The sequence below is a fragment of the Montipora capricornis genome, chromosome 8, assembly GCF_036669925.1.
Source record: "Montipora capricornis isolate CH-2021 chromosome 8, ASM3666992v2, whole genome shotgun sequence".
NCBI lineage: Eukaryota > Metazoa > Cnidaria > Anthozoa > Scleractinia > Acroporidae > Montipora > Montipora capricornis.
This window is the reverse complement of record NC_090890.1, coordinates 55,136,773-55,162,331: the sequence shown is the minus strand read 5'-3', so window position 1 is coordinate 55,162,331 and position 25,559 is coordinate 55,136,773. Positions and strand designations below refer to the sequence as shown.

The 25,559-nt window shown below is 40.2% G+C and overlaps 1 protein-coding gene across 1 annotated transcript; it reads left to right on the top strand.

Annotated features, from left to right (window-relative positions):
- Positions 1–317: 317 nt before the first annotated feature.
- Positions 318–23,256, top strand: LOC138014202 (kinesin-like protein KIF16B). Its single transcript, XM_068861218.1, has 26 exons — positions 318–500; positions 631–700; positions 814–894; positions 1,611–1,727; positions 2,248–2,280; positions 3,029–3,090; positions 3,859–3,971; positions 4,488–4,557; positions 4,739–4,811; positions 5,213–5,280; positions 7,110–7,210; positions 8,715–8,843; positions 9,411–9,508; positions 9,972–10,049; positions 10,595–10,726; positions 12,040–12,159; positions 12,255–12,306; positions 13,302–13,436; positions 13,724–13,806; positions 14,459–14,535; positions 15,524–15,577; positions 16,638–16,691; positions 17,143–17,329; positions 18,585–18,758; positions 19,269–19,852; positions 20,282–23,256. Exons 1-26 carry the CDS (start codon positions 454–456, stop codon positions 21,285–21,287), a joined length of 3,798 nt encoding a protein of 1,265 aa, XP_068717319.1. The 5' UTR covers positions 318–453; the 3' UTR covers positions 21,288–23,256.
- Positions 23,257–25,559: the final 2,303 nt, after the last annotated feature.

Sequence of the window (25,559 nt, the reverse complement as noted above, 5' to 3'; positions counted from 1 at the left end):
CAAACCTTTGAATTTCTCTCCATCTATTCTTGCCTTGATTATCCATGATGCACTCAAGAGCGTGAACTCGTCTATTACTAAAATATCTATCTCAAAGTACAAGTGGGAGACCGTATTACGTCACAACCTTTCAAGAAAGAAATGCCCGCGAAATTCGGAAAAAAGCGACTGTTTTCCGTAACCACCTAATATAAGGGCTTGAAGAAAGGTAATTAATTAAGTGGGGGTGGTAGGGGAGACTTTTTGTCCCTCTTCCTTCCCAAGCGCTGGGGAATCTGGGACGAGAAAACGTCACTTTTTAGTGAGCGCAGGCGCGGAAAAGGTAAATTTTAATTTTCGAAGACATTTGAACTCTAAGGATGTGCGACTTGAGAAGTTTTTGTATTGTAAGCTTTGATTTGCTGCTCAAACACAGAACAATGGCTTAAGGGACGAGAACCTGCACAAAGTAAGATGGCATCGGTTAAGGTAGCTGTCAGAGTGCGGCCCTTGAATAAAAGGTAAGCGAAAAGTACTTCTGTGAAGGAATATCGCTCATTTCTGGCAAGCCGGTGTTAATTTTTTAGCCTAGCAGTGATTCTTAAATCGAATGTTGTAGTTCCCTAAAAATGGCTTTATTGAATTGTTCAGGGAACGCGACATGGCTGCTAAAGTTTGTATTCACATGGAGGGAAAGAAAACGACAATCTCAAGTCCCGGAGTGAGTTTTTTTAGAAATTTTTTTTGCTCGGTTTACGTAGGTGGGCATTCGTTCTTTTATGTTTATTTCCATTGACCTTATCTCATAAAATATTTCTTTGCATCTTCCGTCAGGTTGAAGACAAGGACTTTTCGTACGATTTTTCATACTGGTCTGCGGATAGTAAAGATCGTCATTTCGCGTCTCAGGAGCGGGTAAAATGTTTTAAAACAAACTTAGTTTTAAAATAGAAATCATGCAAATTTAGAAGCAAGGCCAAAGGGTATCTTCGTGCAATTGAATTGATTTTGCTGATTCGTGCGTCATTTTTTCCATCAGTTATATAAGATAATGAATTTTTTAGGTTTAACTGGTCGTTGTATGCTTCTTGATAGAAACGGGGGTGTTCTGATATTATGCACAAGAATAATCAACTTAACGAGTTGTTGTCATTTTTATGAGATTATTATAAAATTATTAGCTTGCGTGCATCATTTTGAGACAGAGAAAATGTTTCCATACATCTTTCTACGGGCGTTTTGTAAATCATGTTTCGGAAAAAGTTCATTTTTTAACATTGGTATAATAATTTTTTGCAACTTTGTTGCTGTGACCAGTGTCTGGCTTTCACTTGTAAAGTCACTCACCTGCTGAGCAAAGCAAAAAAATATACCCCCTCTTTGTCTTATCACTGATTCTGACTGATGAGCTATCAACACAGCAAGCCACTATATTGTCATATTGAGACCTATCTTGCAAAGTACCCAGTAAATGATGAAGATTGTGTATGACATTATTTATTTCTTTTTTAACAAGATTGCACTCCCTTGCTCTCTGCTCTTGGTTTTGCATCTGATACTGAAGCTGCATGGTTTTTTTCAATGTTACATGTGTTATTGTTCATTTCCTTAATAATGCACTTTTATTGCAGGTGTTTGAGGACTTGGGTAACGATGTTATACAGTCAGCATTTGAGGGTTACAATGCCTGCATCTTTGCTTATGGCCAGACCGGAGCTGGCAAGTCTTATAGCATGATGGGACAGGATGTGAGTTGGACAAGTGTTGTTATTGTAGTGTGATTTTCAGATCATTGTTTGACTGAGGCAGTTTCATTGCCAAGTATTCTCCAGCTTACCGGTACACATCTACATGTATATTAACCCTTTCAGCCCCGTGGGGTTCCCCATTGACGAGTAAAATCGTCTGGCGTTAGACAGAGTAAAATCTATAAGTGGCACTATTGGGAGTTAAAGGGTTAATGGGGACATGGTTTTTGAGTGAATTCAGCTGTTGTTAATCCTTTCAGCCCCGTGGGGTTCCCCATTGATTAGTAAAATCGTCTGGCGTTAGACAGAGTAAAATCTATAAGTGGCACTATTGGGAGTTAAAGGGTTAATGGGGACATGGTTTTTGAGTGAATTCAGCTGTTGTTAATCCTTTCAGCCCCGTGGGGTTCCCCATTGATTAGTAAAATCGTCTGGCGTTAGACAGAGTAAAATCTATAAGTGGCACTATTGGGAGTTAAAGGGTTATTAACAGTGTACACAACTTTTGAATTTGTTTCAGACGGCACCAGGACTGATTCCAAGGATATGTCAGGTTGGTTGTTCTTACGATTTGTTAAGTGTCCTGTAGTAATTCATTAACTCTTAATTCTCCAATTCAGAAACTTTGAGAAAATCAGGGCAAGTGTGGTATTGAGGCATTGTTTGGGAAGTTGGAAATCATTGCAAATTTACATTCATCATCATTCATAGTCTTAAATACATGTATGCAAATTGATTTTAATATACAATGTCAGTGCATGTACTGCCAGTGCCTGCACCACTAAGATTTGAAATGCTGATTAATTTTGTAATATTTCAATTGAATGCAATTTGTTTCCTTATTTTTAATATTATGGTACTTTTTGTAGAGGCAAAAAGGATCTTTCTAATTTTATTTCGGTCTCTCATTCAAGTCAAAATGACTTTAAGACTGTGCCTAGTCTTTTAGCGCTCGAACACTAATCGGGGATACTGTGAACTGAAATCAACGAATCAAACACAAATCAAATGAAATGTTGTTTTTTGAGGATATGGGAAAATTGGAGTACCCGGAGAAAAACCTCTCAGTGCAGAGCAGACAACCAAGAAACTCAACCCACATACAATTCCAAGTCTGGGAGTCAAACCCGGGCCACATTGGTGGGAGGCGAGTGATCTCACCACTATGCCAGCCGTGCACCCTGATTGGTTACTTCTTATTTGAGCACAAACTAAATTTCACAGTCCTGAAAACATGGCACTTAGATTAAGCAGTCTAAAATTAATGTTTTTATGAGGTTAACAATAACGATCTTGCACAGGGTTTGTATTCTCGCATGGAATCAAGTGGTGATGACAAGACTGAGTTCAGAACTGAAGTCAGGTAAGCTGTTGATTTCTGTCTGTCACATGTGGACTTCAAAATTCCTTTATCTCACACTCTTTTACAAATTATTAGAGAACCTTAATCCACTGACTGCCCCCCATTGACAAGTAAAATATATTTAATAATAAATAATAATAATAATCATAATATCTGACCTGCTAATCTCGCAGTCGGAGAAAGAATTACTAAGGGCACAGCTCAACGAGGTCGGACTGAAGGAGCTGTGCTGCCGGCTAGGCACTCAGCCCCTGAACACGACCCATGTATGACCTCAGAGCTCAGCACCACAGCCTGATGGAATAGGCCGGGAGTTGGTTTTGATGAGGGAGGAAAACTGGAGTACCCGAAGAAAAACCCTCGGAGTCAGATTGAGATCGACTGAAAAGACTGAAATTTAGTCTCACTCCTACGACTGAAATTTAGTCTCACTCCTACGATTCAAGGAGTTACTGTACATGTAGTTCGCAAAGAAACTGGCATTGCATCACTGGGTGTCTGAAGCATGGAAATTTCATTGTATTGGCTGAGTTGATTAAAGTAAATTGACCATTGAGGGAGCTGAAAGCTGATGTTTTGACAGTCAGCCCTCATTAGAGCAAAGGGCTATTGGTCAAAATGTCAGCTTTTTAGTCCATTGACTCTGAACCACCCCTGTTGACTAGTAAAATTGTCTGGCGTTAGAAAGTGTAGAATCTATTTAAAGTGTCACTCCTAGAAGTCAATAGGTTAATTAATTTATAAGTATTATTTCTAACTTGTTATTAGCTATCTTGAAATATACAATGAAAAAGTTGGAGACCTTCTTCGGCCAGCAAAGGGAAAAGAGAAGTTTAATCTGAAAGTGCGAGAGCACCCTAAAGAAGGCCCATATGTACAAGGTGTGTTTTTGTGTAGTACTAAAATAGTACATTTTTCTGGAAATGTTTTCTTTTTGGGAGGCTCCATGTCCTGTGATGGAGTAAGATAGGGACAAAATTCGAGGGGGGTGTGTTTGGGTAAAGACCAGGGCCCAGTTGTTCAAAAGCCGATTGACATTAATCCCAGATTAAAAGTTAACCAATGAGTTTATTTCTCTACTCCCAAATGTTGTTCAACGCTGATATTCAGCAAAACCTTACAGTAGAAGTCAATTTTGAAAAACAAAAATAAGCAAAAGAACTATCACCAAAAAGTTGACAAAATGAAACCAAAGTTTATGCTAATCCTGGATTAAGTTAATCGGCTTTCGAACATCCGGGCCCACGACAATTAAGGGGATTAAAGGTGCCTTTTCCAAGTTTTGTAAGTTGAGGGTTTGTTTTGTTAACAAAATGAAAGTAATGTGTTGGTATGAAAAATAATTTCCTGTGACAATTTTACACTTACCGGTAACTGATTCAAGCTTTCTTTTTCAGATTTGACAAAACATGTTGTGAAGGATTATGAAGGGATTGAAAATCTCATGAATGAAGGAAATACCAACAGGTATTCCCATGTACATGTAGTTATATTTGTATACTTTTAGACTTCCTTTTGGTTGAAATTTTTTGAAACAAATTTAGTATTTTCCACTTTTCTGTTTATATTTATCATGGTTTTAATACATTGCCAGATGGAGACAAAGTGCATCATGATATGTAAATATTTTTCCTTTTAAATGATTCAGGACTGTGGCATCCACAAACATGAATGATGTGAGCAGCAGATCACATGCAATATTCACCATTTTATTCACACAGGTTAGAAATTAAACAAATTGTCAGGTTAAAGCATTCAAGAAGAGTCCCAAAAAAAAGATGACATGAAAAGAATGATTTTTTTCATCTATTTGTCATATCATAATTGCTTAACATAAGTATATAATATACTTTTACATTTTTCTCTTTGGCCAAAGTCTGACACAAACGTGCCACACTTGTGATATGTAGTTATGTAGTTATCTTTTACGTTATGTAGTTGCACCAGTATCTCAGAGGTCATGGGTTGGAATTCCATTGAAGCCTTTTGAATTTTTCAGGTGTCCATATAAGACAATAATTTGATTAAATTGTCCAGCTAAGAGCAAGGATCACTTCACTCAATTTTGTACATTATCTTTTCTTTCTAGCTTCAACATAAAGCATGTTTGTTGTTTTTGTAGGCCAAGTTCTATACGGACATGCCAAGTGAAACTGTTAGCAAGATTCATCTGGTTGACTTAGCAGGGAGGTTAGTTGACACATTATGGTTTCTCCATTGAAAGTACCAAATTAATAAATTATTATTTAGCTCTTATTAACCGAGCAGGAGGTCTGTATGAGAGAATCTTGACCGAGGTCGTGAGTACAGACCGAACGCAGTGAGGTCTGTACACATGACCGAGGTCAAGATTCTCCCATACAGACTGACTAAGCTTGGTTAATAAGATGTTTATTATATGGCAAACAAGAACAATTTAATTCGTTTAATGTAACTGGTTTGTAATAACTGACATTTTGCTTTCGAACGGCGATGAGTGGCAATGGGCTGAACTTAATTCTGTCAAAGTTTGCTCGTCATCCTCTCTTTTGTCTTCATGCTGTTTGGTACTTCCATACATAAATATTGGCAGAAGAAAATACTCAATATTTTTGCTTTTTAGTTTGTATCTTTTCACCGCAACACATTACCGGCCTAGATGGGAAAATTTAGACTGCGGTCAATATCGATTTCAGCCAATCAAATTCGTGAACTTGGTAGTTCCCAATCCTTGTGAGACAGAGCCAGATAATAATATTACTTATTAATTTAGTGCATTATTAACTCTTCCATCCTTGAACTGTCTGGCATTCAAAAAAATTTCTTCGAGCACAAGTGCTCTGCTAATAGACCACTTTCGATATATTACAGTTCAGTCTAAAACAAAAGACATCATCTCGAGGCTCAATGGAATAAATGTAAGGATTTGTATGAGTTTATTCCCCAGATCCTCGAGATTATGACATTTGTTTTGGACTGAATTTTAATATATCGAAATTGGTCTATTGGGGAGACTACAAATCAACTGAAACCAGAACAAATCCAATCAAATAAATGTTGGTTTTTGAGGAGAGGGGAAAACCGGAGTACGTGTACCGGAAGAAAAATCTCTCGGAGCAGAGCAGAGAACTCAACCCTTATATGGCATCGAATCCAGGACTCGATCCCAGGCCACTTTGGTGGAAGGCGAGTGCTCTCACCACTACGCCAGCCTGCTCTGTTGGCAACAAAGTACGATATTTTAAGTGTCGCTGTTAGGAGGGTTAAACCAAGTTTATCCGCCACTACTGTATTTTAAGCTTTTGCTTCCAAATACAGATGTCCCGAAATACTCGTAATTAGATGCATGCAGATTTCACTAAGCATTACAAAGTGTGCCCTTGCTCTTCTCCTCAACTTCAACATCACTTGTGTCTCGGAATACAGAAAATTAAAGTCACAAAGTGTGTGCCAAGTGCTGCTCCTCAAGTAAGGATAAACGGCTGCATTTGCCCTAAGCTAAAAATACCTTACCTTATTGTTGGAAGTAGGAAGCAAAAGCTTTGGCTTAAAGGGACACTTTGTGATGGATGTCAAAATTGGGCATGCATCTAATTGGGTACACTTGTGGACATATAGTCATATACCGTAAGTGTTTGCTGCTGAGTGCTAATAATAATAATAATAATGACCAATTTATTATAAATTACAATAATTTATTATATGGCTACAATAGTACGCACACTCTGATTGGCTGCTGAGTGGGCAAGATTTTCTTGTAATGACCAGGCATTATGAAAATTTTTCTCGGCTCGACACAGCTAGAGCGAGTTTTATTTTCCAAAGGACGAAGAACAGGCCAAAACTGAGCAAAAAAAAAAATGGCCACATAATAAATAACTTATTAACCTCCTCCGTTCGGTCATTACAGGGAAATCTCAGACCTTGATGTATTGACCTCACTATCGCTCGGTCAATGCATCAAGGCCTCGGTCTGAGATTTCCCTGTAATGTCCTCACTCTTATTTAATAGGTGGTATTTATTGTTATTTTTTTCTCAGTGAAAGAGCTAATTCCACTGGTGCAACAGGAAGCAGGTTAAAAGAAGGAGCTAACATTAACAAATCTCTGGTCACACTTGGCACTGTCATCTCTGCACTGGGTATGAAACACTTCAGTTTCAGTCTTATGCTTGCTATGACTTGTGTAAACATACATACAAAGTTAATTTGAAGTCAAGGTGTAGATCATGTTGGAATAACAAACTTGTGCTAATCTGTAACATTCTCTATTTCTGTCATTCACAAAAAAAAATAGTATGTGACCAAAAGAGTCTTTTTTTTCCTCTGTCAAATGATTTAATGATAAAAGTTAAGAGGGATAACATTAATCTGCTTACCGTATTTACCTGTGTATAAGTCAACCTTTTATGGCCTCAAAGGAAGCTCCAAAAATCGCCCTCAACTTATACATGGGTCAAAGATTTCGAGCCAAGTTCCAGCTAAATAATTTATTCAAAATAAACATCATAATGTGGTCATTGGGCATAACGAACGCAGTGGACGAAATACTTCAAAATGAATGACGAAAGACTTCAAAATGAATGTAATTAAGCAATTCCAGTTGAAATGAAAAAGGATTTGTTTTACTTTAAATGTTGAAGATACTCACAAGCACAAATATGAAATAGACACTGGAAATTTTCGTTTTCCAAAGGCGGAGAGCTCTAAAACAACATTCTTGTTTCATCAAATAAAACGCAATCCTTCAACGGCTTAGTAACCTGGCACAATTCCTCGTGTTTGTGTGCAAGCATGATCGTCACTCGTGTTGCCTGAAAATACTGGTTGGTAATGATTGTTTTTTATTCTTTATACAAACCTGGAGGATTTAAATGCTTTTGCAAACTTTGTATTGTGTGGTTTATGAGTTTTGTTTCGTTTGCTATGTGAGAAATTATAAGTCAAGCACCAATTAAACCTTGCACATTTCGCATCGTTTTTGAAGTTAATTTCAAAGATTGACTCCTGCTTCTGTGATGTTGTGCTTATCCTCTAAAGGCCTTTATCCTTGAACAACGAAACAGGTTAGTTTGAGGTTTACATGTTCGATTTTCTGAGAACTTTTTCAAAATTCAAGGACAAAATGCCCGCACATGCAACAACCGCTGAATCACAAAACTATTAAGCGCTTGAGGCCCTTAATGTTTTGTGAATCCACAGTTCCAGAAATTGAAGAATGCAAGATTAATATCCCATGAACATTTAGCAAAGAAATTAAGAAATTGCTTTTTTTGCCATCAAAAATGGGGGGTCGACTTATACATGGGATCGACTTATACACGGGTAAATACGGTATTTGTTGTGGTGTTGTGCACCAGAGTTTGTTAGGTCAACCACTGTAATGTATATTAACCAGACAAGCAGCAAGATTCAAACTCGTTTGTTTTCTTAAGAATAGAGTTTCCTTGACAATTGAGTTGAATTTCTGAAAAGTTTGTTTGGGCCCCATTATCAGTCATTTTCTTTGTTCAGGGACACCATCACAACTTCTGTGCCGTCATATAAAATACTGGTACTATGAATATTGTACAGTAGCTATTTTTTGCTTTCCGTTAATAATATTATCTTAAAAGGACCATTGTCACCCTATTTTATGTGATTCAGCTGAGGCAAGTGAAAATGCTGTCCTCAAAGATGCTAAAAAGAAACTCTTCATCCCATACCGGAACTCTGTGTTGACATGGCTACTCAAGGATAGTTTAGGTGGAAATGCGAAGACCATCATGATAGCAGGTATTGAGAAATAAGAATTATTATTTATCATTGTCATTGTCTTTTAATTAAATTAAGTAATAGGTACAACTCATAAATGTGCGATTTGTATGGTTACATGGATATGCAATGAAGAGTTGTTGGCAAACCATTGTAAACACCTTCAGATCTCTACAGATTTTGTTTTAAAAGATTACTGGTCATTCTGTAATTTAAATACAGAATAATAAAGTATGGTAACATTGGATTGCGTTGGAATTGTCAAGAGGTAAAAAGACGTGTTACCACTCCTTCACTTTTGCTTTACAAAATCTGTGCTCTTGTTTGTGTATGTTGCAGTTAAAATTTTCATTGGTTAAACATTTTTCAGACTAGTTTGTTTTTTAGTTTCCTTTGTCTTGTAGACATCATAATCTTAAACAAAGGAAGGTGGAAAACAAACTAGATTGAAGAATTTGTAACCATGTAGAAAGCTGTTTATAACTTTGTCACATGCACTCAGCAGCAATGCATTGTATTTAACGCAGCATTGTTTGTGTGAAAAATCATTGTCTTTAAGTTAATGGAGTAATTTTGGATTTTTTTCAGCAATTTCACCTGCTGATGTAAACTACTCAGAGACTCTCAGCACTCTACGCTATGCCAACAGAGCGAAGAACATCATCAACAAACCTACTGTCAATGAGGTATGTCCTGTATACGCTTCTCCAATAAGTGGGTTTTTTGTGGCAGAGGTTTTTTTTTCCTCATATTGCTGTAAGAATGGAATCTTGTTTTTAGGGTCTTTGTATTACATGGCTTGTTTATTGTTGTTGGCATTGCCTGAGATTCCTCGCCAACTCACCTTTAGCGTATTTTTTAAGTACATAGACTTAGTTTTTTTTAAGGGTTACACCTTTCCGTATATTATTAAGGAATGATTACAGTAACTGTTTTTTGTAATGAGACTTGGTGTGGCTTTTTCACAGTGCTACAGTATGATGTGGTTGTCTTAAGAAAGTTCAGATTGTGTGGTTGTGTGAGAAAGTCGAATTTTGAAAGATGGTACCTATATGGATTTGGGAATGTTTTTGGGGCATTGATTTTAGATACTTCTGTATTACATGTAGCTAGGTAATATTATTTATGGTTGTCTCCATTATTTTTAAGGATCCCAATGTGAAACTCATCCGAGAACTGAGAGCTGAGATAGACCGACTGAAAGTGCTCCTTCAGGCACATGGACAGGTAGGCATAAAGGACAAAGTAGTGCTTTTTGTATCCCAGGTAACTTTTAAGGGTTACATTGTTTAACTGGTGGAAGAAAAGATAAAAACCCTGCAAGAAATAACAGGCAGGTGGATATTTACCTTGCTGCTTCGCAGCTCGGTATGTATTCACCAGTAGCCACCTCCACTTCGGTGAATAGTTGTCACTTAGTATTCTTCCATATAAATATTCCCTTCCGAAATGCTGTTATGCCTTAACTAGAAAAAATTGCAAACAACAACATAGTTTTAATGCAAAATTCTACCACACAAAGTATATCTGCGGTGGGCTTTGTTGAAGTAGTCAAACTTTAAATTTTGTCACAGTATAAGCCTATAGGCTATTTATATCCTTCGACTTATGAATACTTTGTATGACGTTTTAAGCAGGATTTGTCACTGATTTTCCTATCTAGATACTAAGGCTTATGCAGGTTGGAAAATATTGCTTACCTATTCCATCTAATGCTTGTGAAACACTTTAGTTTTGTTTTTTCCTCATAAATATTGTGGCTCCACTTTTAGGACGGAATCAGCGAACTTGGTGTTGCCGAAGAGACGATAATGACGGAAAGACTTCATCAAAATGAAGCCAGAGTAGAAGAACTTACCAAGAACTGGACCAGCAAATGGCGGGAAACGCAGAAAATCATTGAGGTAAAAATAAACTATTTGCAAAGCGGACGTTTGCGCTGATGTTAAGGAAAAAAGTCGAATGGGTCTTAACAATGTGTTGTCGCGAAAATGAGCTTCGTACGTGCTTTCCCGCGCTTTTCGGCGGCTGCACGGTTTTTGTAGTGAGATTTAGCATTGCGGCTTACGGCGAACGGAAAACCTCGGCTGAAATTTGCCCTTTACCAAAAATCAAATGAACTTGTGTAATATGAATTTCTTGCCTGTTCGCTACAGATACCAAAGAGCTTTCCCGTGCGGATAAGAGACGACTTTTCATGCTTTTATTCCAAGCAGCATCCAGTCGTGTGCCCTTTGTCCTTTCGTTTGTCCTTTTCAACGTTGTAACATTGTTAGAACACGTCCCAACATTTTTATTCTAACACGCATATAACATTGTTGGAAACACCTCCGGGGGGGACCCGGGGGCGTTACTTTAGGAATTTCTGAGTGGAGATGTGCCGCTGGGACCCTGAAACCCTTAGCCTATACCAAAGCTAGTTCAGGTGAATTTTGCTCCCCTATACTAGAGTAAACTCCTCAGATCCCCCCTAACCTAGAGAAGCGGTTTTCCAGAAACCACTGAGGTCACGAGTACAGTCTAACCAAAACAAAACGTTATACCACAATCGTTTCTTCCTCAAAAAAGGATTTATTTGTATTTGTCAGTTTGTTCAGTCTTTTCCTGGTTTCCTTAGTCTAGATAAAATCTTTAACCAACTGGTCAGTTTCGTACAACATGATACCCTATTGTAGACCCAAACGCTCTGATTTATTTACCCAATCCCCCCCCCCCCGGGAAACACGTCACCTTAGTCACTTTAGTCCACCTCCGCCATTTTGGATTGCTCACGGTTTTCGGATTGAAGACTGAGGCCCGTTCCTCGAAAGCCCCGAAACTTTTCGGGCCTTTTTCCTGTGTCATAATTCCCTCTGCATCTTAAGAACGGAGAGATTTTAAGTCAACAAACTTCAGTATCATTTCTCTTTTTTTTATATATTGAAAACATATTCAAAGATCAGCTTATGAACAAAAGTTGAAGGCAGCTTCGTAAATGGCTTTTCGGTTCCGAAACGTTATCGGAACTTTGGAGAAACGGGCCCAAAGTCCCTTAACATCTCCCGCCACATTCCAAGCCAATGAGAGCAACACGTTTTCCCGCCTTTTTGCAGCGTCGGGTGCTGGTCTCTTCAGTCTTCTCGTCGCGATTGGCTCTTCTGTTTTCAATGGCCAAATAAAATACTTTGGTAAGCTTCTCTTCAAAGTAAAACCACTGACAATTATTTTTCCTTTATAGGAACGAGCTCTTGGTTTCCGATATGATGGTGCGGGTATTAAAATGGAGTCTGAGCTTCCTCACTTGGTTTGCATTGATGACGATGTACTTAGCACAGGCGTGACGCTTTATCATTTGAAGGTAGTGTGTAAGAGTTGTGATGTATGATCAAGCTCGATTCATTCCAGGTTAGTTTGCGCTTAAATATTTCAAGTTTCCAATTTTTTATCTCACAGGATGGGATGACTTACATTGGAAGAGAAGATGCAAATTTCAACCCCGATATAGGTGGGAGATTCTCTCGTATACCATACATAATAACCTCTTACTAACTGAGCGCAAAGGCCGTACTGGTTAATAGGGACTTTACGATGTACGACGGCGAAGTCGACGAAGCGTCACCTGAAAATATAACTTTGCACTATCGGAAGTTTCTCGCGGTTAGGCCAACTCGTTCGCGTTGTACAATGTGGGCGAAGTAGCCTAAAAATAAATTGGTACGAGCGGTTTCAGAGTAAAAATAGAGAATGAAAGATTTGCATTTGCGTTGTCGTCAAAAACTTAAATTTGGTGATTTCACGTCGTTGTGCAGAGTACCTCACATAAGTGAAGTGTAAAGATACAAAAGATTGAAGTAATCCTCGCGCGTATCAGGACAATTTAAGCAATTGTCTCATGTAGACACCTGACCTCTTTCATAATGGCGGCCAAATAAAGTATTCTTCTGTTTTAATGCTAATAAGCGTTTCTAGCCTCGCTACGACGAGCAAATTTCAAAAGAGTTTTTGTTTCAAAATGAGGGCGGTTGGTCTAATTGAGGGTTTGGTGAACAGAACAAAGCAGTAAAATGTCTTTTGGGAATTTGACTCTATTGCTATGCAAAACTTGTGGGGTCGTTTTCTATTGGTTTGTACATCAACATGGCCGTCTCATCACGTGGATGCAAACCAATAATTAACGTAAGTACAAAGGGTTGTAGATGTGGTCGCCGTTTATGAAAGTGGTCTTTGGGATTCGAACCCATGACCTGTGATTCCAGTGCAGTGCTCTACCAACTGGGCTGTGAAGCCACACCGTTGTGAGCAGAGTTAATACACTATATACTAGAATATCGACTACAAATTTAAGTTGGTTTTAAGTTTATTGTAAAAGAAAGTAATTAAGTCTACACGTCTGCTTGTATTGTTAAAACCATTTTTTTTTCAAACGTTATTCACCGGAGACAATTTTTCGTAAGTGTGGAGAGCTCAATACGTGTAGCGTTGTTGCTTTTTAATCCGCAGTCTTATCTGGACCTGGTATCGAAGCCGAGCACTGCATAATGGAGAGCATTGAGGGAACTGTGATCCTTCATCCCATCGCCGCTATGTGTCAAGTGAATGGGCTCACTGTGGGCAAGTCACAGAGAATCAGTCAAGGTAAGTGACTAATTATGATTTGGAAGGGTGGGGGCACAATATGGCATTGTCTCCGGGAACACTATCCCGAATCATTTCTTGTTTGCTCAGACAAGGAACATTTTTGCGTAGCACAAAGCGGAAATGTTTTTGCATTTTTTGAGAAACATTTTGGCTGTTCGTTTAACGTTTCCTCGTTCTCTGGGTTTGAGGTAAGCTTTTGCAAGGGGGCGCTTATTTGAAAATGCGCGTCAATTCGAGCGTTCACGGTATTTGTTTAATTGCTGTTGGCACTTGTTTCTTTACAGGAGACGTAATCTTGCTTGGAAAAACTAACATGCTACGATTTAACCACCCCCAGGAAGCTGCCAAGCTCAGGAAAAAGAGATACGTGAGTTGTATTTATGATCCATCAGCTCAATGCGAAGTTATTCGATGATGGAGTAAAATGTAAAACGCAAAGAAAAATCCAGTTTCTTCATCTGAAACGTCAAATGACGCTCTTAGTTGTTCTAAAGTCGTTTTGGTTGCTCTCTTGATGGTCGAATTCTCCTTATCTCTCTCTTGTTAAAGTGGTTCAAGCGGTCTGGAAGTAACGCGTAATTTTGTTATGTGTTTAATAGCCAAGAGAATTGAGGTTGAATTCTCTCTTTCTCTCTTCCACCCTGCCAGTAGAGCCTTTCTTAACTCGACAAGAAAGAAAAGTACTCTTCAGAAATCGTGTTAAGTCTTTATTGAGTATGTGCAAGTCGTTGCCTAGAGACAATGTCAAACCCATGAGAAGTCTCGATCACACTCCAAGACGCCTTATTGATTTTCGTACTGAAGGCTCGATTTTGACCATCGCCTTGTCAAAAATATGATGCGCGCGCTGCCTAAACCGGTTTGACCGGAGTGATTAGCCCAGAAACGTGGTCTGCACCGACTTAAAGACTTGACACGAGTTCTGCAGAGCCTGTCTTGCTCGCCCTCTGGCGAGTTTTAGAGAGGCTCTGCTCGCAGGGCGCTTCCCCTTCACGTTTTATCTTGTTTTATCTCCGTAGTACGAATCTATGGAAAATCTAGCAGACATTGGTTCTGAACCAGAACGTGAACCTTCGTACATGTTCTACAATGCGGGGTAAGTCACAATAAGTTTTCCTGCATTTTCGATTCAACGATTGTTTTAGTGTCTAACGCAGAATTTTTTTTAAAACAACATCTGCATCGTCCACCGACCGGTTGGAATGGGACTACCTTGCGGAGGTCACGTGTTCGAACCTCAACCGGACCAACACTAAGGGTCATATCTTTCTTTTGAGGCTGTTTTCGAAATCCAAAATACTCTGAAAAGAATGTGGATATGATATTTTGCTCATGGTCTTTAAAATAACTGAGGAGAAAGTGCACCTCATTCCAAAGTGGCCGTCATTTTAGTATTCTTTTGTTTGCTTGCAAATTAGCCCTGTTTTCCTCGTTGTTAAACTTAGAATTCAAAAGAATATTTTACCCTGAACAAGGGTATTTTACCCTGAACAAAGGCTTATTTGCAAACAAACAAAAGAATACTAAAACGGTGGCCATTTTGGAATAAGGTGTATTACATCCGGAAATGGTTGAACTTTCAAGCCTTTCCGGAGAAGGACTGAAACCGTAGGCCCCCCGTTTCCGATCCATTTCATATATCATTTCATCGTTGATTCATTCCTCACGGGAACACTAGAACCCACAAATGACCATCTCCCAACGTCAGTGGCTTCATAGCTCAGTTGGTTAGAGCGTCGCACCGGTATCGCGAGGTCACGGGTTCAAACCCCGTTGAAGTCCTGGATTTTCCAGGCTTCTTTACGCAATTGCAAAAATTGCGTTCATCACTGCGAGGATCATAGCTTCACTTAATGTTCATAAACTCTGTGGGACGTTAAAGATTCCACGCACTATTCGAAAAGGGCAGGGCACGGAGTTTTCCAAGTGTGTGCCGTGGGGTATCTGAGAAAGGAACTGGGCTGTGTGCAGTACAAGCACTGAACCCGGTGATTGCATGCACCCGAAACCGCCGATACATAGACGAGAAGTCAGCACATTCAAGTTTAAGCACCTCCTTATACCAAGTTTGTTTCAAATTTCAGTCTGGAGCTTGAGCGCCAGTATCGCGAAGAGACGCGTAGGATCGAAGAACAAAGGTAAGAAGTGGCGTGAGTTTTTGTCAGTTCGATGTTGTATTGTGCAGATTTCACTCTAAAAGAATGGTTTTAAAGAGCCTTTATAAAGCCTACAGATCCATGGTGCTGGGATGGCGGAATGGTGAGAGCACTCGCCTTCACCATTGTGGCCCGGGCTAGATTCCCACACTCGGCATCATATGTGGGTTGAATTTGTTGGTTCTCTGCACCGAGAGGTTTTCCCCTCCCCAATTAGTGCTCCAGCGCTTGAACTTAAATAATGTTCTTTCCTTTCCTTTCCTTTCCTTTCTTTTGGAAGAGAAAGTAGTTTCCGGCCATTAATTAAGTGGTTTCCTCTTTAAGATGCACAATTCGAAATTTTGAGTCAGGTACGTTAATTTACTAGCATTGGAACGTTGAAATTTTGTCTTCAAAGTGGTCTAGGGAACTCGAGTTAAAAAGAGTCCCTTCGCCCCCAGCTTTTCTTCGGCTGCATCGAGGCATGAGGCTCGCACGGAAATATAAAACTGTCATGGCGACTGTAAAAAAGAAAAGACAAACCTCTTTGAACATTGCGTACAGATTGACCCTGGTGGCGTTTTCTTAACTGGGTAAATTGTTGCAGTGCTCCATTTGTACCCGAGGTTGCTCGCTAAATGGTTCACTCTATCTTAACGAGCCGCGCCTTTTATACCACGTCTGTAGTTTGACGTAAGGATAGCCAAACTTCCCGTTATCGGCTGCTGAGACGTGCTCTTTTTCAATTTGACGCAAGCTTTTAAGGTAAAATGTTCCAACTTTAAGTGCTCTTCATTACAACCGGTTTGTCTGTTGTTGATTCGTCGATAAGTGGTTTGAGGGGTGCGGGAAGTTTTAGGCATCGGTTTATTGGTGTCTGTTCCAACTTTCCAGTACGGTCCGTTGGTAGTAGTTAGTGCTGTAGGTAACACATTCAGCAGAGTCCCAGTCGATTTTGTGGTTGACCCGGACGATCGTACTATACATAATTATGAGAATTAAAATTATTTTCCTTCATACGTACCTTCACGGTAATCGAATCTTTTCTGTGTTGCATTTGTAGAAAATCTCTTGAAACTCAGCAACAAGAAGCAGCAGACAAGCTTGAGGAAGCAAGGTGCGTCTATTTGTCAAATGAGAACGGAAGGATATGACAGATGAAGTGACGCAATGATCGTTGCTAACAGTTTGAGCATTTGTCATCAGAGACGTGGTAAAAGGAGTCGGCTTTGTGACTGGTACACGGATGCTTCGGGTTTTCCTCGACTTGACCTCGGTAATTCCGAATGCAACTTGGCCACGACTTCGGGACCTCCGAAGACAAATCCAGCTGATAATCAGACTTTGAGCCGATTCCGGCAGACCGCGCTCTCTTTGGTAGACCTTGCCGCCTCCGATACGTAAACGAGATTACTATTACGTTGTACAATGTGTATTTTCATCTCTAACAGCGTTCATATGCTTTTAAACGCATAGATCTTTCCTCTTCTTATTCTGACGTTTTCCCTGCCTCAGTCGACAAAACCGATTTTGTTCGATTAACGTATCACTTGAATCTTTTGTCGTAGACGTGAACTTGAGTTTCTCCGCTCGCAACAGCAGAGGGCATCTGAAGTACGAAGTGCGGAGGAAGTGCAACGACGAAAGGAGTTAGATGCGAGTCACCAACAGCTGGAATTTCAGAAGAAATATCTGGAAGAAATAAGAGAAGAACAAGAACATGCGCGCCAGAGAGCGGAGGATGAAATTCGACAGGTGAGGGATATTTCTTTGGATTGCAACAAGTGAAAAGAATAGAAACTCTCAGATTTTGCCCCGAATACGAAACCGATTTTCCAGCCTACCTGGAGCCGCAACCATCTTTCTCCCTGCGAGTTTTCATTGAGGGTATGTGCGGCTCAGTGCACGTTACAGGTACCTAGCGCGTTTCTAACAAAAACTTTCCGTTGTCTGCACAATCATTTGGTAACAGCTCTTTTTAGCTTTATAAGCTGCGAAGCAACAAACGGGAGAATTGGGGCGACAATTCACACTGAATCTTCGTTCGCAATTAGATCTCAAGGAAGGTCGCTTTGGTGTTGAACTCGAATCATGGGCTGTGGTGGAAAAAGTTTGATATTTATCTTGCGTTGAACCGGAAGTGATCGTACTATTGTTCCCCTGTATGTGATTAATGAATTTTTTTACTTCCGGCAACATCTTTTTCCTGGAAGTAAAGCTAGAATTGATGATAATGTATTCGTCAATGAGTGAAATCCTCCCATCCCTAACCGAAACTTTGTTCTATTACTGCATCGGATGTTCAATCTTTGGGGTACGGAAGCCTTAATGGAGCGAGCCAGAAATTCATGACCTTGAAGCGCTTTAACTCTGGTTCAGAGCTGGGGTTTTTTTGAGTTGAAAATTTCCTTACTTGGTTGTAACGTAGCTCGTTTATTTTTTTGCCGCGCGCGCAGCTTCGATCTTATTTTTGTCCATATTTGGGCATAAAATTGGTGTTCTAATCCCCAGCTTTGCTCCAAGGAAAAGAGCTGCAAGTTACACATTTCAAGGTCACGTTCTTCTGAGCGAGGCCATTAAACGTGCGAGACTGAAATGTCACTTGCATTGATGTAGTGATCACAAACACAAAACAGCAACAAGTCTCAAGATGATGTAGCAGAGTACGAGTGCTCTACTACTTTAGGAGACTGCAAATCATTGCTAATCGCTTAAAATGAAATGAAGCTGATTGATTCAATGGTTGGTTGAAAAGCGAAATGCGCTGAGAAAAACTGCCAACAAACTCAACCAAACGTGGCGAGAATTTCGTAAGCGAACCGGGGCCACGTTGGTGGAAGACGGGTTCTCTCTCTCACCACTGCTCCTGACCCTCTTCCCCCCTCCCCCCCCCCCCCCCCCCCCTCCCCCGGCGCCAAACCTACTCTCCGACTGAGCAACAATAATAGCTGCCCAATAGTTTACGATTTAAATTGTTTTTTACTCAGCTGGTTTGTTTTGCATTGTCAAGGTTAAGGAACGAATTCGTCAGGAGCAGGATGAAGAAAGACAGCGGTTAGAATCAGAGATGCAGCGTCTGGTAGCACTTGAGGAAGAACACAGAAGGAAAGTGGAGGTGAAAGAAGTGGAAATGGCCAAAATCAAGGAAGATTTGGAAAGAAAGTGGGATCGCGAACGAAGACAGGTGAGCAGTGATTGGCTAGAGAATTTCGTTTCCGCCACATTATCAGCCAGTCAACAAGAACTGATTCTGATTGGCTGGTATGCCCTTTCCCGCGCTTTGCGACGGCTGCTTGTTTGAAATATGTGTTACGATTAGCTGATTTGATTGTTTGCGTACGTACTGGGATAAAACAATCTATCTTACGGTAACATTCAATTTAAAACTGGTTCATCAAAACAAATATTATTGGGTTCATTAGCAGAAAATCCAAATTGATCAAAAACACAATGCTTTCCGGTACCTGCAGAAATACCCACCAAGCAACAGTGAACCAACTTCTCCTATGTTTCCTCTCCTTGAGAAGATCCGCATGTATAGCTTCTAAAGGTTACGATTTGGATTGTCGACTTGTTAGCCGTCAGAGCCGTCTACTTACCGGGCTGGGGTGGGGTACAGAGACGGTAAAAGATTCGGGTGATGCTTCAGTGGTTTTGAAAAGGGGATGAAACGTGTGTTGCTTCTTTATTTTAGGTGGAAATGCAGCGTGAAGAGGTAGCAAAGTTACAGCAGGAAATTGAGGCCAAGTCGAAAGAACTACAAATAGCTGAACAACAAGCTCGGGCAGCAACCCAGCGAAACAGCTTCGCTTCATCTTCGGGGTCTCTGAGTCCCTCCCCTAGCAGTGACGCACTGCAAGAAGGTGGAGAGGCCATTGCCCAGGCAGCAGCCAGGGCAGAGCCCTTGGAAAAGTCGCAGTCGGAAGTGCTCCGCGAGAGACTTAAACAGCTGGAGGCTGATTATGAAGAGCAGCGGAAACAGGCCCAAAGGGAAGTGTCACAAGCTAAAGAATCAGTACGAAGGGTCGAACAAGAGACCCTGGAGGGTCTTCGCAGCCTAACCACAGGGAAGTCAGCGATTGAAGGCGAATGGCGCCGCCTGGAAGAGGTACAGGCGAAGCATAAGAGGGCACAAGAGCAGGCATGTGTCAAGCTCAAAGACGTTCGTGAGATGCTGGAGAGCGCGGAAGAAATGGAAGAGGCGTCTTTGATCGAGAAGGAGAAGATGATTATGGAAAGAAGGGCGGCCAGAATGAAAGTGGAGGAAGCAAGGCGGAGGTAGCAAGAGTTTTATTTTTCAAACGCTTGTTATTGATGTGTTTGTGGGGGATCCTCACAAGTAAATACACGAGGTGTTGGAGGGGGGCAGGGTTTAGCTTAGTGGATAAGGTATTAGCCCTCCATTTTTGCCGGTATGATGCATTCATTTCCCGGACTCGTCGGCACTTGTGAGTTGAGTTTTTGTCGATTCCTGTGCACCGAGAGATGAGAGATTTTCCTTTGAATTTCTCCTCTCTTCAAAAACCAACATTTGGTTTGACTTGGTTTGTTGTATTCCTAAAAAGTTCTCGAAAGATGCCTCAGTTGACAGTCCAATAAACTGACTAATGTTATTTTGGAAAGGAGTAGTGACAGCACGTCATACTTTGGGGCATGTGGACAGCGTTCTCAATCAATTTACTAATAACAGTTGCTTTTGACTTCTAGGCTTGAAGAGTTGGAAAATGAGGACAAAGATGTAGAGCTCACCGAAGAGGATTTTACTAAAAAGAAAGAACTATTGGAGTGTGAAACTCGGGAGGAGATCAAGGACATTAGAGAGGAGAGGAAAATTCTAAGCGAGCTGTTGAACAAGCATCAGTCAGCGCTTCAAAAAGCGACGCTTATGGTGACAGAGACGAAGACGAAACTGGAAAAACATCTCGAAGGCGAGAAGGTTATTCTAATGCCACTCAGAGAAAAGGTGGAAAGTTTGGTGCGAAATGAGCTTGGTCCTCTAATTGATTACGAACAAGAGATAGAGAAGAGGTGCGAGGACGTGGACCGCGAAGGACGAGAGCGAAAGAAGCTTATATATAAACAGCGAAGGAGGATCGCACTTTTGGAGCGACAACACAGCCAAGCACTTCAACAAGCGGAGAAGGAAACTTTAAACGAAGAAGAGCTGGAGGAGCTGGAAAATGAAAGAGAAGCAGAACGAAGTTTGATTAGGAAAGAAAAAGTACGCTTGCTTGAACTTGAAAAGAAACATAAGGAGCAACAAGAAGTGGCGGAGCTGACAATAGGAGAAGCTGTTCAAGAGCTTGAGAAACGGAAAGCGAGTGTGAATCAGATGTTAGACGCAGAGCGAAGGAAACTCTCGGATCTCGAGGCCGTTCATAAGGAGACACTTGAGCATGTGGAGCAAGAATTGGAGCAACGCTCGGAGATTTTGCACCGTGTCAAGGACAAAGTGCAGAAGGACAAACGACAGCTCGCGAAGTTGGACGTGAGGCAGCAACGATGCGCAGCCAAAGCAGCAGAAGAGCTGTTTGTTATGGCGGATCTACTGGAGAAGGAAATGAGCGATAAAGGCAAAACGGACGAGCTCAACAGAATTAAAGAGCAAAGAAAGAAACTACAGGAGCTGGATAAGCAGCTGAGAATGGCAGAAAAGCGCGAGAAGAGGTCGGGAGGAGATGACGAGCAAAACCAGCAATGCGTGTTACTGTAACGGCTTGTAAAGTTACCCCGGAGATCCGTGCCTCAAAATCCCTAAGCTCTATAATGAAATTTACTGTGCTAAAAATTAATAGCTGCGAAAAAATGATTTTAATTTTATGATCTTTTTTTTCCATTCTTAGTACCTGCAAGGGTGGAGAATTTTGTACAGGCTACGTTTTTCAATCGTGTTTGCTTCTTATGCGTGCTTATACACCGGGTTTTTTTATAAGCTTGATTCAATTTTCTTTTGTTTTGCCATTTGACGTAATTTACTGCGTGTTGAAAGGCAAACCAACCTTGAGTTTTTAGAGGTTTGCAAGCTTGGGGAATCTCTGCAAGGAAGTGATATTACGGGTTGAAATGTAATTCTTTGAGGAGAAGTGTATAATTTCATTGCTCTGTATATTTACATTTATTTGAGCTTGGAAAGAGATATTCATGTAAAGCGCTCTCTTTGTTGACTGACACCACAGCAATGCCAACTCGCCATTTGAATCGAACTCTGCTACCCAAAGCACTAACAGAGCTCAACAGTCACCTATCACAAAGCGCGGAAAATCTCCAGTTTCAAGGTTGCCCTGATTGGTTGAAGTAAGTTAGATCACGTGTCTTGTCCCAGCAAATCACAAAATTCGGCACGATTGCTTTCACTAGGGAACATGCGCTGCTATTCCCTAATAGGCCTTATTCACGATAGCCGCCGTATTGGTTTTCAAATTGTCATGCAAATTAGCCTTTTGTTATGCTGGGGGCAAACATTGGCAAAAAGGCAAATTGCGGAAAATCGGCTCGTCGAAATATTGAAATAACATTGCTAAAAGTACATTTTAGAATTTAGAATTAAGTACCTTTTATAAAAATGTTATATCTTTTTGATTGCCTTTGACATTTTGACTTTCTACTTCGCTTTCTGTTCATTTTTCACTAAAGAAACATTGAAGTAACTTGTGTAAGCATTCTGTTTTACTACTTAGCTGAAAAACATTCAATGAACGTGAAACAAATCATATGTGTGGCTAAGATGTTCGTTATAACCTCTCGAACTTGTGCTGTTTGCCCCCTCAGAGGTGTGTAGCTAATTTGCATGATAATAGCAAATCCAACATGGCGGCCATCGTGAATAAGGTCTATTAGCTTTAATTCGTTTTCCACTAATATTTATGGCGAAACTGTATTTCGCTGTTCTCCAAAATGAAGGCTTTAACTAGAATACAAGATAATGCGGAGAGACGTCATGTTAATCTAACATTTTGTAAATTTCGTTGTAGTAAACATCTTCATTATTTTGTAATTATAAGGAAAAGCGAGAAAAAAACATTCCTTAAAGTAGATTTGAGTCGCGTTATTTATACCAGGTGAATTTGTGCAAAACAGTATTTTGGTTTTCCTGGTTTTAAACAGGTTATCACTTCTGGAGATTAAAGGATTTTCCTTCAAAGAACATAAAGGAATTAAGGGGAATCACTATGCAGCAGTGTACAAGTTCATCCGGATGCACCTGAGTGAACACTGTAACCCAGAACTCAGCCTGACTTAAGTTTGTAATGGGTCTGTGGTCTAATTGATAAAGCAAACCTTTCGACGAGTTGATTATTTAATGTTGGGGTAAAGCGAGTTCGTAAGACGGGGGATATTTATTTCTGCGAAGTAATGTGATATTTAGTTAATTTTTTATTTCAATTCTCGACAGTGAATTAAATCTGTACAAAGTATATTTAGAGTTTACCCTGTGTATAGGGTATCGTTAAATGCGAGAAAATAAAAGTGGTGTTTATCTAGGATAAATTGTAAGATGTAAAACAATTATTAATTTCTGAAAGGGACCCTCCACTCCAACAAAACAATATCTTTAAAGCAACAAAAAAGGGAATGATGGGTTCGCCAGATAAAATATGTGGAATTCCTATACATTCACGATTATCTAGACATTGCTTATCGAAATAACCGTGAAAGAAAATAAAGCGAAGGTCATTAACTTTGTTTGTTTGTAGTTTCTTTGGTTGATCTCGTAATACTTATCAAGAAATAGTCCGTTTACCGTCGTTATTCAAGGGTGGATTGTAACGAGTATGAATGAGAGACTAACGAGCCTCTATTTAATGCTCATTCCAGACAAAGGTGTCTTGTTACTGGAGTGGGGTGGTGTACTATTGATTTATTTATTAAAGGAGCGAATTCGAAGTGTGAAAAATATGAAGTTTAATATGAACAGTCTTCAAAAAAAGAACAGCTACTTAAAATGGTATACATTATTACTGAGGTAAATAGCCTACTACTCGACCACTTATATCGGTAAAGTAACCTGTGACCCAGTTAAAATCTTTTGCCACATTCTCAGGCGCGGACACAAAAATGTAGCTTCAGTCAGACAGCTCGTGCGGAAAATATCTCTTTACGATCCGTGGTTCGTTCGCGAAGTGCCGCGCTTAAATTACGTGAACTAAAATACAGGAACGGTCTATTCCTGCTGGTATTTTTGTTCACATAAAATTTCCCCCTTTTTGCGGTGTTTGTACTCCGCACTGAAGGAAATGCGAGAGAAGTGTGCAAAAAGGTGGTCAGGTTCATACCTGGAACTCCTGACTAAAACCGAGCAACCAAAACCTCACTTTGAGAGATCGCTTTCTCAGACCCGTTTCTCGAAAGCTTTGAAAACTTCGGGGTAGAAAAGCATTTCGTGATACAACCATCAGCTTATTCAGAGAAAATAATCTTTGCTCACGATTTTAAGACCAGAGAAAACAAAACAGTTGCAAAATTTCGTGACAAGAAATGTTTTATTTTTATGATGCAAAGCGTGTTGTGACATCCGCATCGCACCAGGAAAAGTTTTGGGACTTTCGAGAAACGCCCTTCTGGTTATTTAAGATTCGTGGCCTTCTTTTTTTTTTTCTCAACGTATTCGCGGGTGCGGACGTAAACGGAAACATTGCGTGTTGAGTGGGTGAAAGAGTGGAGAAGCAGTTCCAAATATAAGCGGTCTGAGAGAGCGAAAACTCAAACGAGAGATGTCGCAGTTGTAGGTTAAAGCACTTTGAGTTCCCTTTCATACTGTCTTGTGGCTACATCTTAGACAGTTCTTAACCTGGAAACTACCTCTGGAGGTAATACAACGGTATGGTAGCCACAAACTTCGCTGGGCACCTTAAAAAGGTCAGTTAAGATTGATGCCTGTGCCCGAGTACCAAGAAGGAGCTACAATTAAGCCTGAGCGGTCCTTTGACTTCATTTGTATTATCTAACTAAAAATATTTGTGATTATAAAATGCATTTTGTCGAAACACAGTGAACCCCAAATTTGATGTGTCAGCGAATAGCTTAGAGCGCGTTTCAATCTAGTGTCGCAAAACCAAACCCAAAGTTATTACTTTCGCCAATCAAAAAGGAGGGAGACAATCCAGTAAACCAGTCAAAACTCGAAGTAATTACACGTGGCCGACACAGAGCCCGGGAAAATGTGCACGAACGAGCCACGATTGGTTTTGGTTTCACTTCTGATTGGTTGAAAAAGGGGTGCGAGAACTTTGCACCAATCACTGAGTGAAGTAATGCAACACCAAAGCAATTCGCCAATTACTTTCGACACTCAATTGAAAACCGCTCTAAAATAGCTTATTTACTGGTCGGATCAATACATCTTCCCGTGACTTTTTCCCCGTTATAGGTCACACTCGGTGTCTTCATTCTAAGTAATGATTGAAAGTAGTGCTACGGTTGCAAGTTTGTTATTATTTAAAAGTTCAAGCTTTTTCGAACGAAGAAATAAGAAAAAAAATAGACTTTTTTACCCCTTTTACACTATACAGACATGTTTCCATGAGTTGTTCTCAACCAATGAAGTCAGATAATACCGGGGTATCCTCTGTACAAATGCAAGACAAATTCTTGCAGTTCAAAGAGTTCAGTTCACCACTAAAATCTAACCATAATGAGACCATTAAGCCTAGTTTGCATATGTCGGGGAATTCCCAGACGTTTCCCGACGGTCCCACATTTTGCCGACTAATGAAAGCCATAAATCGTAGACATCCCCGATAATCTGGGATGGTCGGAGACGAATCGGGAAAGTAAGGAGCGTTACTATTTTCCCGACGAGTCCCAGATTTTTGCAATCGTCGGCGATCATTTCCGACATATGAAAACTCAAACACTCGGTGATGGTTTTAGCACGTTACCAATCTTCTAAATTGCATGTTTCAATTTTTGGCGCACTTTCCATTTTCCGCCAAAGTCACTATCGGGAGAATCAAGGACAAGCGTCTGGCGATTATCCGATATGTCG